The sequence below is a fragment of the Otolemur garnettii genome, unplaced genomic scaffold (assembly GCF_000181295.1).
Source record: "Otolemur garnettii isolate 467f Iridium unplaced genomic scaffold, OtoGar3 scaffold00067, whole genome shotgun sequence".
NCBI lineage: Eukaryota > Metazoa > Chordata > Mammalia > Primates > Galagidae > Otolemur > Otolemur garnettii.
The window spans coordinates 1,930,054-1,945,461 of record NW_003852462.1 but is presented as its reverse complement, the minus strand read 5'-3'; the positions used below and the strand labels follow the sequence as shown (position 1 = coordinate 1,945,461).

General features: G+C 58.6%; 1 protein-coding gene across 1 annotated transcript in view; it reads left to right on the top strand.

The window, feature by feature from the left end:
* Positions 1-15,408, top strand: part of MEGF6 (multiple EGF like domains 6) — a 99,771-nt gene that overhangs the window by 65,067 nt on the left and 19,296 nt on the right. Inside the window, 5 exon segments of the mRNA XM_023515142.1 lie at positions 5,652-5,774; positions 12,546-12,671; positions 13,145-13,267; positions 14,462-14,584; positions 14,836-14,973. Of these exon segments, the coding sequence (XP_023370910.1) occupies positions 5,652-5,774; positions 12,546-12,671; positions 13,145-13,267; positions 14,462-14,584; positions 14,836-14,973 (633 nt within the window).

The window sequence follows — 15,408 nt, the reverse complement described above, 5'->3', positions numbered from 1 at the left end:
CTGGCCGCTCATCCCCCTGCTTTAGCCCGTGGACTCAGGGGTGCCCTCAGAGGCACTGGCTGCTCATCCCCCTGCTTTAGCCCATGGTCTCAGGGGTGCTCTCAGAGGCACTGGCAGCTCAGGGGGTCAAGCTAAAGGGCAGGCTGGAGAGAGGGGCCTCTGGGGAATACTAGCACTGGGTCTCCCCCTCCAGGGTCCCAAGAGTCCAGCTCCTTTGAGGTCATGTGTGTGGATGTGGCAGGTGCTGTCTGGCTCCCTCCCCAGGGCTCACAGATGGGCAGCAAGGGCAGCTGAGAGGTCCAGGACCTGAGGCTCCCAGAGGCTGCAGTGGGAAATGGGATGCACCTATCCCCCACCCATCGTCTCTGCCTCTGGGAGCTGGTGCCCGCCTTGGGCCAGTCTTCTCCAAGGAGTTGGGATCCACAGAGCTTGAAGCAGCATCCTCAGGAATGAGGGGGGAGTGTGGTTCCCAGGGAATTTCACCTGTATCACCTGGGGGTGGGGGCTGCTCCCTCACAAGCCTTCCTGATGCCCTGGGATGGCTCCTCAGAGCCCTTAACCCTGTATTCCAGTTGCCTGGGGGTGAGGCTCTGCCTCTCTCCTCCCTGAAGGGTGCAGGGAACGCAAAGCTTCTGCCCCTCCCAGGTAGGCAACCTCTCACTTGGTGGCTCAGCCCAGGCCAAGTCAGTGCTGTCACTCCACCAGCAGTGGCACTGACTGCCATGAGACCAGCACCAAGGCCTCAGGCTGGGCATAGCTGTGCTTTGGGGAGCTGGGAGTCCCCACCTGGGTCCAGGCCTGCTGCAGCTCTCAGGGCAGAGAGAAGGGCTTGTGGGTCATGGTATGTACTCCTTGGGAATAGGGATCTCATGTCATATTGAGGACAAAGCCAGGCTCTGAACTTGAGTGAGGCTTTCTGGCAGGTGTCCAGAGGGCTCCAAGTTTCCTGTGAGTGTGGGCCAGCTTCAGCAGTGGCCCATTCGTGGCAGGCCACTCATGCCCGTGGCCCAGGACTTATTCCCAGCCAGGAGCTGTAGAGAGATGGTGATGGAGGCTCCATGGGCTCCCCGAGGCTCTGCCAGCCAGGCAGGCACCAAAGGCCTAGCCTGGCTTCCTAGGGAACCAGCCATGCCAGCGTCCCATGTGCGCTGATGTCCACAGTTAGGTACCTCGTGGAGGGCAGCAGCAGGACCCTGGCCCAGCTGTTCCTTAAAATAGCCACTCTCAGGCCCTACTACTCCCTGCACATGGCTCCTCTCTGGTACATGACGTAGCTGCCCTGACCCTCCCTGGCCTGTCCCCCTCCCCAGGTGTAGTGCTTGGTGTTAGGCTGATGGGGTAGAATGGTCTTGCCCCCAGGCTAGTCTGCTGTCCCTGGAATGAGCCCACTTCATCTCCTGACTCTGCTGAGCGAGCTTGGGAGGAGGCCTCCTCTGGGGGTTCCCTCATGCCTAGGGGTTCAAGCCTCCCCCTGCAACTCTTTCTGCTGGTGTTCAGAATCTAAAGTGCCAGTGCTGTGTGGGGTGTCCAGGGCACTGGTCCCACTGCTGTAACAAATCCTCACACACTCAGACAGTCCCGGAGGTCAGAGTCCAGAATGGGCTGAAATTGAGGTATGGGCAGGGCTGTGTTCCTTCTGGAGGCTCGGCGGGGGTGGTGGTGGTGGTGTTCTTATCCTGTCCAGTTCTTGGAGCCTGTGTGCATTTCAGGTGCACCCTTGAACCTCCCACTTCCTCCCTCTGCCTCCGGCCCTCCTGCCTCCTTGTTAGAGGACCCGGGATGACTTCACAGCATCCTTAACTCAGTCCCCCCACAAAGCCCTTTGCTGTGGAAGGTTTAGGGAAGGAGGATGTGGACATCTTTGGGGGGTGTTATTCAGCTGACTGCAATGTCCTTAACGGGCACCGGTAGCTCCTTAGGCCGTGGGCTCAGCACCTACCTGCAGGGTCCTCTGGCATCTCTGTTCCTCCACTACTGGGCTCCATGGGAGCAGAGTGGGCAGGGTTGAGGGATCTCTTCCTGCCTTGCTGAATGTAAATACTTTCTCTAAAGGGGATTTGCTCAGTTCAAAGAGGGAACCCCAGCAGGAGGTCGTCTGGCTAGGTGCCCTGTCCATAAGCAGGTGAGGGGAGGCCCCAAGTCCTTCCGCCTTGAGTGGCTCACTCTGTCCAGATTCTGATCCTGGCTGACAGCAGACAGCGGGTGCCGGAAGCCATAGCAGTGCTTCAGTGCCCCCTGCCTGGGCCCCCACCCCAGGCCCTGTCTCCCCCCACAGCAGTCCCCTGACCTCTAGATGTTGCAGTTTCAGGGATGGACATTCAGGGCTTAGGCTGAGGTCAGTGTGCCAGCCCCTACTGTGAGGGGCGCCATGGGGGAAGGGTGTGATGGGAGGGAGGGGCACGGGGGTGGGGTGGGGAAGAGGTGCTAAGGACCACGCCTCTGCCTTGTAGGAGCTGGGATTTCTGCAGGGACTTGGTGCTGGGAGCCACTGGAGAGCCCTAGGGCAGGATACTAGAGAGCAGATGGTCCTGTCCTCATAGTGGGAGGGTGATGGGAGCCATGGGGGTGCAGGTGTATGTGAGTACGGTGCCTAGGCTGTGCAGGGTTGGGCCGGAGAGGAGGGTAGCCAGCTGCAGGGGGCCTGATGACTGGTAAGGCTGCACCATGCTGGCATCTACCTGGCGCTTCTTTCCAGACTGACCTGTTTGTGTGAAGGTGTAGCCTCCAGGTCCAGCCTCCCCAGCCAGGGCTCAGGATGACCCTACACCCACCACTCTCTGTCCAGTATCACCTCAGTCAGTCTCTCTGTTAGCTGAGGTTGACGTCAGAACCACTGGCTGACAGCTGGGATTTTACAGAACCAGCCAGCTCCTACTGGCTGCATGAGCCGGTGCTACATGCCCTGTGGAGACTGTGGGTTCACACCATTACCTTTCAGGGGCTCTCTCGGGGTCTGAGTGAGGTCCTGAGCTTGGGGAAAGGGTCTCTCTTGGGTGGGTGCTGCCCACCTCCCCTCTCCAGCAGGCACCTGTCTCCCCAGCTGACACTCCTATTGGAGGGATCTGGAACCCTCTGTTCCCAGGGGCTTCTTTGGGGCTCTTTGAAGTCTGTTAACCTTTTGTTTTCAAGCTTCTTCCCACAAACCATCCTGGTGTCTGTCTGAAGAATATTAGTCTGACTCCTGTGCAGCTGGAGAGGTGCTCTTGGTCTCATTTGCCTTCCCCCTGAGGCAACCTTGGGGCTTAGGAGGGACACTGGGGTCTCCCCAGAGCAGAAATGGCTTGTATGTGGAGTACAGGGCCCTGGAACCCAGACAGAGACTCTGGGTGGCCAGGCACAGATTGGCAGCAGGTCTCTGCACTCTATACTCAGGAGACGCAGCCTAGTAGGCGGGCACCACCTGGTGCAGGCTGAGGGGACAGCTGTGAAGAGCTTGGTCCTGTGTCCCGCCGTTAGCATTATCCAGCTCGGATGGCTGGAGTTTAGGGTGGGCACCTCAAAGGCAGTCATTTTCATGGGGATGGAGGGGACTGTATGGCTGTATGGAGAGGTCATAGCTGATGGTGGAAACCTGGCAGATTGTTACAAGCTTGGCTCTGGGTAGCTGCGCATGGGGCGTCCCAGCCAGCCACATTCCAGTGCGGCCAAGTACTCATCCCTTGAAACAATAGTATCTTTTCCCAGCAGTGTAGAAATGTCTAAGCATGGAAAGTATCCTTTCCTCTCAAGGCATGGGCAGTGGTCAGGGCCTGTTGTCACCCTGACCAGAGGGCCTGGGCGCTCAGCTCATAGCTTACACAAAGAGCATTTACATGCCTGTCTCTCTGTTAATGGCGGCTCTCAGTGGCCCCCTCTCTTCTGATCTGGCATTGGCTGCCCAGCTGGTGAGGTTGGAAGATAAAAAGTGTCACCTGGCCTGAGTTGTAGGCAAGGACGTTGGTGCCCATGTCCTGTTCCAGGGTGGCTCCCATTTCTGTCCTTGCCAGGGTATCAGCCTCCCTCCCTCCCTCATCTTTCAATGTCTTCTGGCCATCAGGCCCACGTTATCAAGGCCTCTCTCTCAAATTAACCAGGGAGTGGGCGGCTGCCTCTCAGCTGTGCCTGGAAGCCACCAGGCCCCCTAGAGAACCCTCCTGGAATTCCCCCAGAATTCTTATGGATAGGGGTCACCAGGCATTCTTGGGACAGCCTTGGACATGGCCAGTTCCATCTGTCTCCACTGCTGGTTTCTTCCCAGCCATGGCAGCTTTAAGAACTCCCGTGTGCTGGGTGCCCCGCCAGTCAGCTGCGGTCCCAGGCAGCCCAGGAGCTTCACACTTGGGTGTTCCAGGACTAGTGACTTACTACCTCTTATCTGTCTGCCTGGACTCCTCTGAGGCCTGGCTTGGCTGTGTGGGCCTGGGGGTGGGGGACATGTGGGCAGGAAGATGACCTGCCTCATCTCCCCCCTCCCCCCCTCATTCTCCATGCTTAGGGACACCTGGGGGCAGGAGGCTGTGCTGATGAGCAGGGGTGGATGGGGCCCTGCAGGGTATCTGTGGCCCCAGGCTGCTGCTCTGCTCCCCTTGGCTGGCCTCTCCTGGCCCTGGAAGTCCGGCAGTGAGGATACTGCTGGGGCTTTGAGATCAGGCCAGCCTTAGACTCCGTCCCCTGTCCCTCTTTGAGTGGAGACTCCTGAGCTTGGAAACTGTCAATGCACAGTTCTGCATCTGAGTTGGCCTTTGGGTGGGGAGGTCTGGAGGGTCTGGTGCTTGGGGTAGGGATGGCACTTTATAGGGCAGGGCACCGATCAGGGCACCTGTCTGGCGATGTGGCAAAGCTTCCCTCTGGGTCCCTGCATTTCATTCCTAGGGCTAATAGCAAACACCACAAACTGGGTGGTCTGAAGCAGCAGGAATTTCTTCTCTCAAAGTTTGGAGATGGAGAATCTGAGCTCCAGGTGTCAATAGGGCTGTGTTCCCTCCAAACCTGCAGGGAGGGTCTTCCCTGCCCTTCCTTCTGGCCTCTGGAGGCTCCTGGCCATCCTTAGCTTGTGGCCACCTCACCCAGTTTCTGCCAGGTCTTCACTTGTCTTCTGTGTGTGTCTCTTGTCAGGACACCCTTGTCCAGAATGATCTCATCTGGATCCCTAACTTGTTACATCTGCAGCGACCTTGTTTCCTGCCACAGTCACGTTCTGAGACTCTAGATGGACATGAATCTAGGGCAGAAGATGTTTAAACCAGCACCCCTGCCCCCCACCCTCCCCACGCTTTGGCTCTTCCACCCCCTGCAGCCAGTGCTGGGTCTTCTCAAAAGTTCTCAGTTTCTCCTTTTGGGCTCCTGAGCCTCAGTGGGGGGAGGGGGGTGGCTTTGCCTGGAAGCATTTTCTGGATTTGGACTTAAGGAAATGGCGGGTACTCAAGATCAGTCTTGAAAGGCGTTAGGAGCTAGGCCATCCCCTGCAACCCTGCTCTCCTCTGCTGTGCCCCACCTGAGCAGATGGCCCTGGTGGGAGGACAGACACTGCCTCCTCTGCCCTGGTTCTAGCAGATGTGGGTGAAGGGCTTGGTGCCCTAATACCTGGGCACTGGGGTGGGGGGCAGGTCCTCGGCGAGGTGGGCTGTGCTGGGCACGTGCTCAGATGTTAACACGTCCCCGCTCTTGCCCAGATGTGGACGAGTGCCAAGCACACAACGGTGGCTGCCAGCACCGCTGCGTGAATACCCCTGGCTCCTACCTCTGTGAGTGCAAGCCTGGCTTCCGGCTCCACACGGACGGCAGGACCTGCCTGGGTAAGTGTCAACTGAAGACCCCTTCCCGCTGGCCTCTGCCTGGGAGTCACATGGCTATTCTCTGAGGGCCTGGGGGTAGGGTGCTTCTCTCCACTTCAGAGACTAGAGCAGGCCCAGGCAGCTCTGAGCAGCTCCTTCCTGGCCCTGCCTGCCGTGTGGCAGGGCGGCCTGCCAGCCCCAGGGGGCTGGGCGCACACTCACATGTCCTGGCCGCTGCGGGGAGCCAGGCTGCTGCCCCATGAAGTTTTCCGGGGTTGGAAAGTAGAAACAGATGTAGGAATGTTGTGATGTGCTTAGGACGGCTAAAATGGGGGTCCCAGCCCTCTGCCCACTGGAGGGGCTTCAGGAAGCCGTGACTGGGGGCTTTGTAGCCTTCAGGCCCCCTGGAAGAGGCAGCTGGGGGGGGGGCATGTCCTTCCCTTACCCCTTCTCAGGCAGGGCTTTCCTGGAAGAAGGAAGACCCTGGAGGCCCTTCCAGGGTGGGGATACCCGTCTGCCTGGCTGGCCATACTCCCTGATCTTCCTCTCCACGATCTGTGCGGCCAGTGTCCTTCCCTGAGATGCCCCTGGAAGGGACAGGATGGGGATGGGATAAGTAATAACATGCAAAGGGAGCTATATTCTGTAGGGCTCAGAAATGACCCATAGCGACTGCTAAAAGTGGCCTTGGGACCCTGCCTAGCCCAGTGCATTGCTATGCCTGTGGCTGCCTTCGTAGACCCTTTCCTGGGAGATGTCTGTAGCTCCAGGCCCCAGAAGTCCTAATTGGGGGTATTTGCTTATTTTAAGGGGTCTTTTTAGCAGATCCCTGGGCAGCGTCTACTCAGCCTGGCAGGAGGCTACAAGGACCTCCAGCCCCTCTAGCTGACAGACCTCAAAGTATGCACCCTGTCTGGGAGGCTCTTAGGGCCTCCACAGCCCTCCGGGTGCAGGGCCCCCTCCTCCTGTCTCCCACTGGAGGGGATACTCACCTGTAAGCTGCCTGTCTCCAGAGGGCTTTCATCTATGCTGCTGTTTGGATGTAGAGCTGTGATCTCAGAATCATCTGTTTCTTTTGACTGCACCTCCTGGCAGGGACTTTATGCCAAAGCTTCACAGAGTCACAGTCTCACTGTGGAGACGTGGCTGAGGCTTTCGGCATGGTCTTTCACTATAACAAAATGCCATCATTGTGGGCAGGGTGATTTCTCCAGGGGAATGGGTGGCAACCCTCACTTTGGCAAGCATCACCCGACCCGTGTGGATCAGCCCCATTCCCAGACTGCCCGTGCCTGGGCACTGCCCAGACCCCTGCCCAGACACCTGCTCAGTGCTCCCTGTCTGTCTCCTGCCCTATGGGGGCTGCTCGCTCTGGATGGGGCTATTGGTGGCTAGTTCCATGTATCAGGAATTCCTGGGAGCTGACACCAGCTGGTGGGCAGGCCAGGTCCCAGGTCTCCTGGGAGTGTCCAGGATGGGTGTAGATTTGTCAGCCCACCATGGGCTGCCTTACTTATGGGGGGCCTGAGAAGCTCCCAGAGTGGACACGGGGTCTCCTGGGGCTTCTTCCTTGACAGAGCCAGTGTGCCTGTCCCAGGGCTCTAGCCATCTTAAGCCACTCTTGTTGCTGAGGTACCTGCTGGGCAGTGGGGTGGACATACTGGCTGGTGCAGGTGGGGTGGGTCCCTGCAGCCCTGAGGCTATGAAATCTCAGACCTTCCCCCAGCAGCTTGGAGTGAGGAGGAGGGAAGGAAAAAGTGCTGAGGGGCTGCCCTGCAGGGGGCCTCCTGAGCGTACTGTCTGGTCCAAGCCACGCTGCCTGGACCCTGCCAGGACTCTGAGGGTCTTCTGCTGGACTTCCAGCCCCTCCTTCTCCCCATCAGGACTCCCAGCCTGCAGGGTTTGGGGCTGCCAGTGGTCTTATCCTCCAGTTCAGGGTCACAGTAGCACCCTCTGGGCCTAGGCTGTGGTAGGGCTTCAGAAGTAAAATGCAAAAAGGTTCTGTCCTTAACAGTAAGATTTAAAAGAAGAATTTTGCCACTGGCTCTGAGTGCAAGAAGAGATGGACCCTGGGGCCTTGTCCCCCTTCCCTGGTGCCCCTAGTCCTGGGATACTTCATTACCCAGGATGTCCTCCTGGGCATGGCCCCCAGTCTCTGCTTCTTACCCGCAGGGCCTGGGTTAGCTCTTTCCCTCCCCAGCTGTGGAAAGTAGGGCCTGCCCAGGGCAGTGGCCTGGCTGTGGTGTTTAGGTGTGTCATCCTCTGTCTCCCATAATGCCTTGCAGAGCAGCATGCAAAACCCAGGAGCAGAACAGCTCCAGGCCATTTGCTACTTGGCACTGGGGGAGCCTCCTGTGCACCTGGGGTATTCTGAGCCAGTACCACACCTGCCCCAGGGTCCTGAGATTGACCTGGCCCTAGCCTTGGACATGGCTGCCCTCTGCCCATGTCCCCTTTCCCCAGAGTCAGATGGGCCCTGGTGTGTGCACAGCTAGAGGAGGCCTCCATATCCATCTCCTGCCTGCCTCTGCCAAAGGCCTGCCATGTCCCCCGGGGGCAGACCATTTTCTTCCCAGGCCTGGGACTCCCCATCAGGGCAGCAGGCCCCCAGGATGCTCCCTCAACTCCTGCTTGTAGGGGAGGCCTGGGGAAGCTGCTGCTGGCAACATCTTGGGACAGGGGCCAAAGCCACAGGCGTACACGTGTGCAGGCCACCAGGCTCGTCTGTAAAACCCATCCATGTAAAGCCACAGGTGCTCCCTGCCAATGCTTCCTGCCATCCCCAGGCCAGACAGGCTGCAGCTGCACAAGCAGAGTCTGTCTTCCCAACTGGAGGCGCCAGAGGAGGCCCAGCCTGAGCCAAGCCCCTGGGAAAGGAGGCAAAAGCAGCCCCTCACCCTATCCCTTGAGACCACCCTGGACTTCTACACAGGGAGGACCCTGTCCCAGCCTTGCCTGAGTCCAGAATCCCATGGGGTGGGCTGAGGTGGTGCTGAGGTGCTTCAGTGCAGTGGTGGGGTTGTGGGATAGGTGTATCTTAACTCAGGGAGGCTGAGGGCTACAGACCCAGGCTGTGTCCAGAAACTCAAGGGGAAGGTAGGGCAGACCGATGGGCAGGACAGTTAGTGCCTCTGGGGGTCAGTTGGGAGCAAAGGGAGGTCAGACCAGTGGGTGAAGCACAGTTAGCTCCTGGTGTGGTGGACAGGGTAGCCTGGCCCTCGCCCAGGTATGGGCCAGGAGGTCAGCTCAGCCTGGGTCCCTGGAGGGAGTGGTGGCCTTTCTCTCCCCACTTGGTGCTGTGTTGAGGGGCTGTGTTGTGGGGCAGTGGCATAGGAGCAAGGAACATTTCTGTGGCTGTGAGTGAGCTGAGCACCCCCATGCACAAGGCGGGGGCAGGGCAGGAAGCAGGGGGTGAACCCTGGGCTGCCTGTGGGGAAGAAAGGGATGAACCCCCCATCTGGTTCTGCCATCCTAGCCCTGGCCCCAACAGAGGGCTTTCTAGAAGGAAGGGCTGTGGGTGACCATTGACCACATGTGGCAGGAGACTCTGGGACCTAGAAGCCAGCCCAGTCAGCGGGCAGTAATTACAAAACCTCTGGGAAACCACCTTGGAGCCAACCCGATCCCCCCAGGTGAGTTTGGAGCTTGCTCAGAGCCAGCCTGTGGGCTTGGCCCCTGCCATGGCCTAGCCCTTAGCTGACAAGCTTGTGGTGGTGGTGGTCTGCCACTGCGGACAGCACCACTGCTTCCTCCAGGGCCCTTGGCTGTACCACACTTAGCACTGGGTCCCTCCCAGACTGCAGAAGCTGCCTCCTAATTCAGGAGTAGCGCCCCTGGTCAGGAGCACAGCACCTCCCAAGAGTGGAGAACAAGCCTCACAGACAGTCCTGACCCTCTGTCCTGGAGAAAGACTGTATTCTAGAATTTTCCATGTACTTCTTGGGGTCCCCACCTGCTCCCTTAGAAGAGCACCAAGCCTCACATTTGATGAGTTTCCTCGGTGGTGACTTCTGCTGGCAGAGGGTGGTGCTGCAGCCAGCTCTAATGGACCTTACAAATCCCAGCTGAAGTGGGGTGTTCTGAAATTTACAGACTGGGGCATCTGGGTATTTCAGTCAGCTCTGGCTGACTAACCAAATACCACAGTTCTGGAGGCTGGATGTCCTGGATGGACGTGCCAGACAATTCAGTTCCTGGCGAAGGCTACCTTAGTTCTGGCTGCTGTTGTGCTGTGAGGGAGGAGGGACAGTCTATTCTAATGAGGACACTAATCCTTTCTGCCCTCATTTATCTTTAATTATATCCATAAAGATTTTCTCTCCAAATATGGTGAGATTAGGGGTCAGGACTTCAACACGTGAATTTTGGGGGCACACAAACATGTGTGACTTTATGACGTTAGGGGTTAGGACTTCAACACATGAATTTGGGGAGGGCACACAAACATTCACTCCGTAGCACAGAGTGCCCTCCAGCTATCGTCACTCCAGCTGACCTGGAAGTGGACTGGGACCTAAGTGAGGCCCTGGCAGAGAAAGCGCCTGGAGTCAGCAGGGGACGAGAACATCTGGCAGGGTTGCTCATACCCACCAGCAAACCCTCACCATCAGGGAGGTTTCCCTTTGTGAAAATAGCCCTTGGTCTTGTAACAGACCTGAAAGGGATGCAGGATTGTCAGGATGCCTGTCTGTCAGCAGGTGAATCAGGTGAGGGCACTGTGAGTACAAACTGGGGAGCGGGAACCTGCCCCCTACTCAGAGGCAGATCCCAAATCCCTGTCTTTTGCTGAGCTTGGTCTGATCTGCAGAATGGCAGTCAGGTGTGCAGTTTTGCTGTGGCCTGGGCAGGGGTTGCTGGGCTGTGTGTTTCATAGGTGAGTGTCACAGTGACCAGGAGGGAATGGGAACATCCCCCCTAGCACTAGGCACTGGCTACACAGGCTGGCCCTTCTTGAGCAAGCTGCACAGCCAGTGCCTGAGAAAATCTGCCTTGCTCAGCTTTCCGGGAACCCATAGCTTAGGCTGTGCAATGACACTGGGCTTGGCTCCCTGGTGTGCACAGCTTGGGAGCAGCTGGAGTGTCACAAGTGTGAGAAGTGGGGAGGATGGCTCTGCAGAGACCCTTCCCCCCTCCCCCCCAAACAGGACCCCCACCTGCCCCTGTTGGGCTCCAGTGCCTGGGTGTCCTGGTCTCTTGTCTGGAGAGCTGATTGGGAAGCCCCTCTCTATCCCAGCATGGCCATAGCTCCCCAGGGCCTTCTTGTCCATGAGCCTGCTCAGCTGGCTCCCCTACCTTGGGCTCTGCACCCCTCCATGCCTGCCTGGCCTTGCCAGAAAGGGCTTCTGGTTCCTATTATGTGTTCCAAGCGGGGGTGCAGTTGGTGTTGTGAACACAAATAAACAGCCCCCAGGAATGCGGGGCTGGATCAGGCCATACTTGGAAGCCTCTGCAATGATGGCCAGTGGCTTAAGCAGAGCCATCTTGGGGGAGGCAGCAGGATAGCTCCTGTCTGGCCCCAGGGTCATGGCAGAATTGGGAGATAGGTGGGTGGGGAGGGGACCTTGGGGCTGATGGGCTCCGGTCCGTTCTGTCCTGGGCCTCTCCTTCCACATGCACCAGGCCCAGGTGGAGCCAGGAGATGGAGCAGTCACTGCCACCTGTGGCGTCTTCCCCCTGGAGGGGACCCTTAGCACATGCTCCCCACTGGCAGGGAGGGAGGCGAGGTGGTGTGGTGAGCGTTGTGGGTTTGGGACAAGCTTTGACAGAGGTTCTGCCCTGGGCTGGCAGCGTGTCTGGGGCTCCCGGAGCCCCGCCTGCTCCCCCCGGCAGCTCCTTTGTGGTATTGGGTTCCCACCCCACATGCAATGGTGGTAAGTACTTTACCCAAACTGCAGCACCACCCCCCAAAAGGCAGATCCTGGGGGTGGAGCCTCCCACTCCCAATCTTGGTGCCTTGGCAGCAGGACTCAGGCTTGCTCTGGGCACAGATGACGGGCAGACAGCCTCCCCCACCCGGGCACAGGAATAGCACATTCTTGCGGCTTCCCCGCAGGCTTGGGCTGTCCCCTCCTTAACCATAAGGCGAATGACACAGACACCACCAAATCCCCGCGAGGAACTGGCTGCTGCTTCTGGCAGAGACACAGTGCCCACCCTGGGCACCCACCCTGGCCCAGTGCCCTCTGCTCACCTCCCTGGGCCAATGAAGGCAGGGTTGTCCGTTCCCTGGGTCCCCATCTGGCTCCCACAGACCCCACAGAGCCTGTTTCCTGCAGGGGCCTGCATGGGATGGCCTGCGTGAGGTTGGGGATGAGGTGTGGCTTGGCCTGTGCTAGGCAAGAGTTGCTCTGTCCCCTTGGGGGCTGGGGTCAAGCCTGTGGGCCACAGTGACTGTCCACAGCTGCCCCCTGCCCCCTGCCTTGACGTGAGGACCAAGAGTATGAGGTGCCTCCATCACCCCTGTTACCACCTCCTTCCAGGGAGTGTGCCAGACTGCTCAGGCACCAAGCCTCATCCTCAGCCTTCTCAGTGCTTTCTGGGTCCAGCCCTCAGGCAGGCTGGGCCAGAGGATGCAGAAGACTGGCTAGGGTCCTGCGTGTCCTGTATGTGGGCAGAGAAAGCAGAGGCAGGCTTGGGAGCCAGACAGGGAGCAGCTTCAAAGATGGAGGTAGAAAGGTAGAGGGTCTGTCAGGAGGAGGTGGCTGTGCCATCTTCTGTTCCGTGCCAACCTGGGGTGGGGACTGTCAGCCATTCAACCCCCTGGGTTGACCTGGGTCCTCCTCACACCCTCAGCCATCAACTCCTGCTCCCTGGCCAATGGCGGCTGCCAGCACCACTGTATCCAGCTCACAGCAACCCGGCACCGCTGCCAATGCCAGCCCGAGTTCCAGCTCCAGGAGGATGGCAGGCGCTGCATCCGTGAGTGGGGACAGAGGGAGGACCCTGCAGCCTGGGCCCAGGGCAGGCGTTGCATCCGTTAGTGAGTGGGGGGACCCTGCCTGGACTGCTGGAGCTGGAAGCAGATCTCATGAGAGTTCCTGAGGCTCTGGGAGACTTGGTGAGGTGTAGCCCATCTGTTAGGGCCGTGTTCTGGGATTGCACATCTGTGGAATCAGGAAGCTGGGGGGTGGGGTGATGCTTCAGTTCCATAGCTGCCCCTCTCTGGGGTTGCTATAGGCCTCTGGGACCTGGGCCCAGCCCTTGTGGGGTGGTCTCCCTCTTCCTGGATGTGGGAGCTTCCCCTAACAGATGGGCCACACCTCACCAAGCCCCTACTTGGACAAGGAAGTGGGTAGAGTGCTGGTTGGAGGCTTCCTGAGGGGCCCCGCGGTAGGCACCGCATTCTATGGGGCCCCCACCCTGATTTCTTCCCTCTGGGTTTGTGATCGCAGGGAGAAGCCCATGTGCAGAGAGGAATGGTGGCTGCATGCACACGTGCCGGCCGCTCCAAGGTCTTGCCCGCTGTGAGTGCCATGCGGGCTATCAGCTGGCGGCCGACCACAAGGCCTGTGAAGGTAGGGTGCCCCTCCCTCGCCCCATTTGCTCTCAGCAGGTGCACCTGTGGTACTGTCCCTCTCTGGGGTCACTTGTCCCTTGGCAGCAAGGCTGGCCCTGCCTGGCCACCTTTGGGTGACTTGGAATGATCCCACCAGGGGATAGGAACCACTCAAGGATCTGCTTCCCACCAGGAGTTCACTTGTACAGGAGCATACGTGAGACCTCAGGCTTCACTTTTGTTTTTAAAAATATTCCTTGTGAGGCTGGGAGCAGTGGCTTCCACCTCTAATCTCAAAACTCTGATAGCCCAAGGTGTGAGGATCCCTTGAGCTCAGGAGTTCAAGAGCAGCCGAAGCAGAGCGAGACTCTGTCTTTACTAAAAATAGAAGAAAAACTAGCCCAGCTGCTCTGGAGGCTGAGGCAGGAGGATCCCTTGAGCCCAGGAGTTTGAGGTTGCTGTGAGCTGTGATGCCACAGAACTCTACCCAGGGCAACAGAGTGACACTGTCTCAATGTAAGAGCTGCTCATCCGGAGAACCAAAGAGATGGATGTGAACGAAGGAGCAGCCCAGGGGACGGCACCTCCTGGCCACTCCTGCTCTACCCTGAGACTGTTTCTTAGTGTTCTCGGTTAGACTCAGATCTCAGCAGGGTGCTCTTTTCTGGAATTCATTCCCACATCCTTGGCAGCCCATCCACCATCCACCATGGGATGTGTGTTAATAATGCCTTCCCGGACCTTTGGGTGTTTCTGACATTTGGCCTTCAGATGTTTGGGCTGCTCTGGGAAGCCTTGGGGAGGGGTCTCTCCCTGGCTCTGGTGACCCTCAGGATGTCTTAGGAGCAATGAGGTCTGGAGCAGGTAGCAAACAATTTCTGAGGTGTCCTGCCATATAGCTGCAGGGTACCCACAGGGAGTGAGGGTCCCGTAGCTCCACACCTTTGCCATCGTTGGGAACCGCTTGTCTGTGTGGAGGGTGCCCCCTGTCACTCTGGGTACAGGAGGCTTTGTGGGGTAAGTATGAAACCAAGCTGAGGGTCACCTTCTTTATCCCAAGGAGTTTGCAAGGGCGTGATTAGCAGTTGACAGGGACTCTGTCCTGACCAGCTGGGCCATGTGGCTACAGGCCCTAGGTGTCAGTGGGTCAAAGGCCTCCCCACCCCTTTCCCTCCTGGCACCCCTGAACCTCCCCTTGGTCTCTCTCCTATAGATGTGGATGAATGTGCCACCGGGCTTGCTCAGTGTGCCCACGGCTGCCTCAACACTCCCGGATCCTTTAAGTGTGTGTGCCATGCAGGCTATGAGCTGGGTGCTGATGGCCGCCAGTGCTACCGTGAGTGGACAGCAGGCAGCAGGCCTGGGCTAGAGGTGCCCTGGGTGTCTCTCCAGGACCTGAGGGGCAGGGCTTCCTTGTCCATTTGGCACAGCCTTGGGCAGGGTCCCCAGAGGAGAAGGAGGGAAAGGGCTAGAGCTGGCCCAGGCAGCAGACTGTCCCAGCCCCAAGAGGCTGGTTGCTGGGTGGGGGAGGACTGTGGGTAGTTCACCCCAGGCCCTGTCTCACTTGGTGGTGGCTGGTCTCTGTAGGGATCGAGATGGAGATTGTGAACAGCTGTGAGGCTGACAATGGCGGCTGTTCCCACGGTTGCAGCCACACCAGCTCGGGGCCACTCTGCACCTGCCCCCGTGGCTACGAGCTGGACAGGGACCAGAAGACTTGCATCGGTGCGGCTGGTTCCTCCGGGCTCCCCCATCCCAGGATCTGGGATTGGTTTGATATTCCCTCTTGTTTCCCTAATCTTGCCAGAGAGAGGCAGCATCCTGACCTGGGAGGACCCCAAAATGCACGGCCCTCTGGGCACCCACCTTACCCCCCTCAGCACCTCTCAGGCTCCCTCCATCCCCTGGAGTAGCACCTGACACACTGTGGCTATGCAGGGTCCTCTCTTAGCTGGGAGAGCCTGACTCTCAGGGGGATGGTACCTTCCAGCCTGCCTGGCCCCAGGCCCACCTTGCTCATAGCAGATGTGGTGACCCAGGGGCTGTGATGTGTCATGTATATGTGTGTGTGTGTGTGTGTGTGTGTGTGTGAGAGAAACAGCACCAGGGGGCATACATGGAGATGTGCTCAGTGGGGCTGAATGTGGGCATGTGTGTATG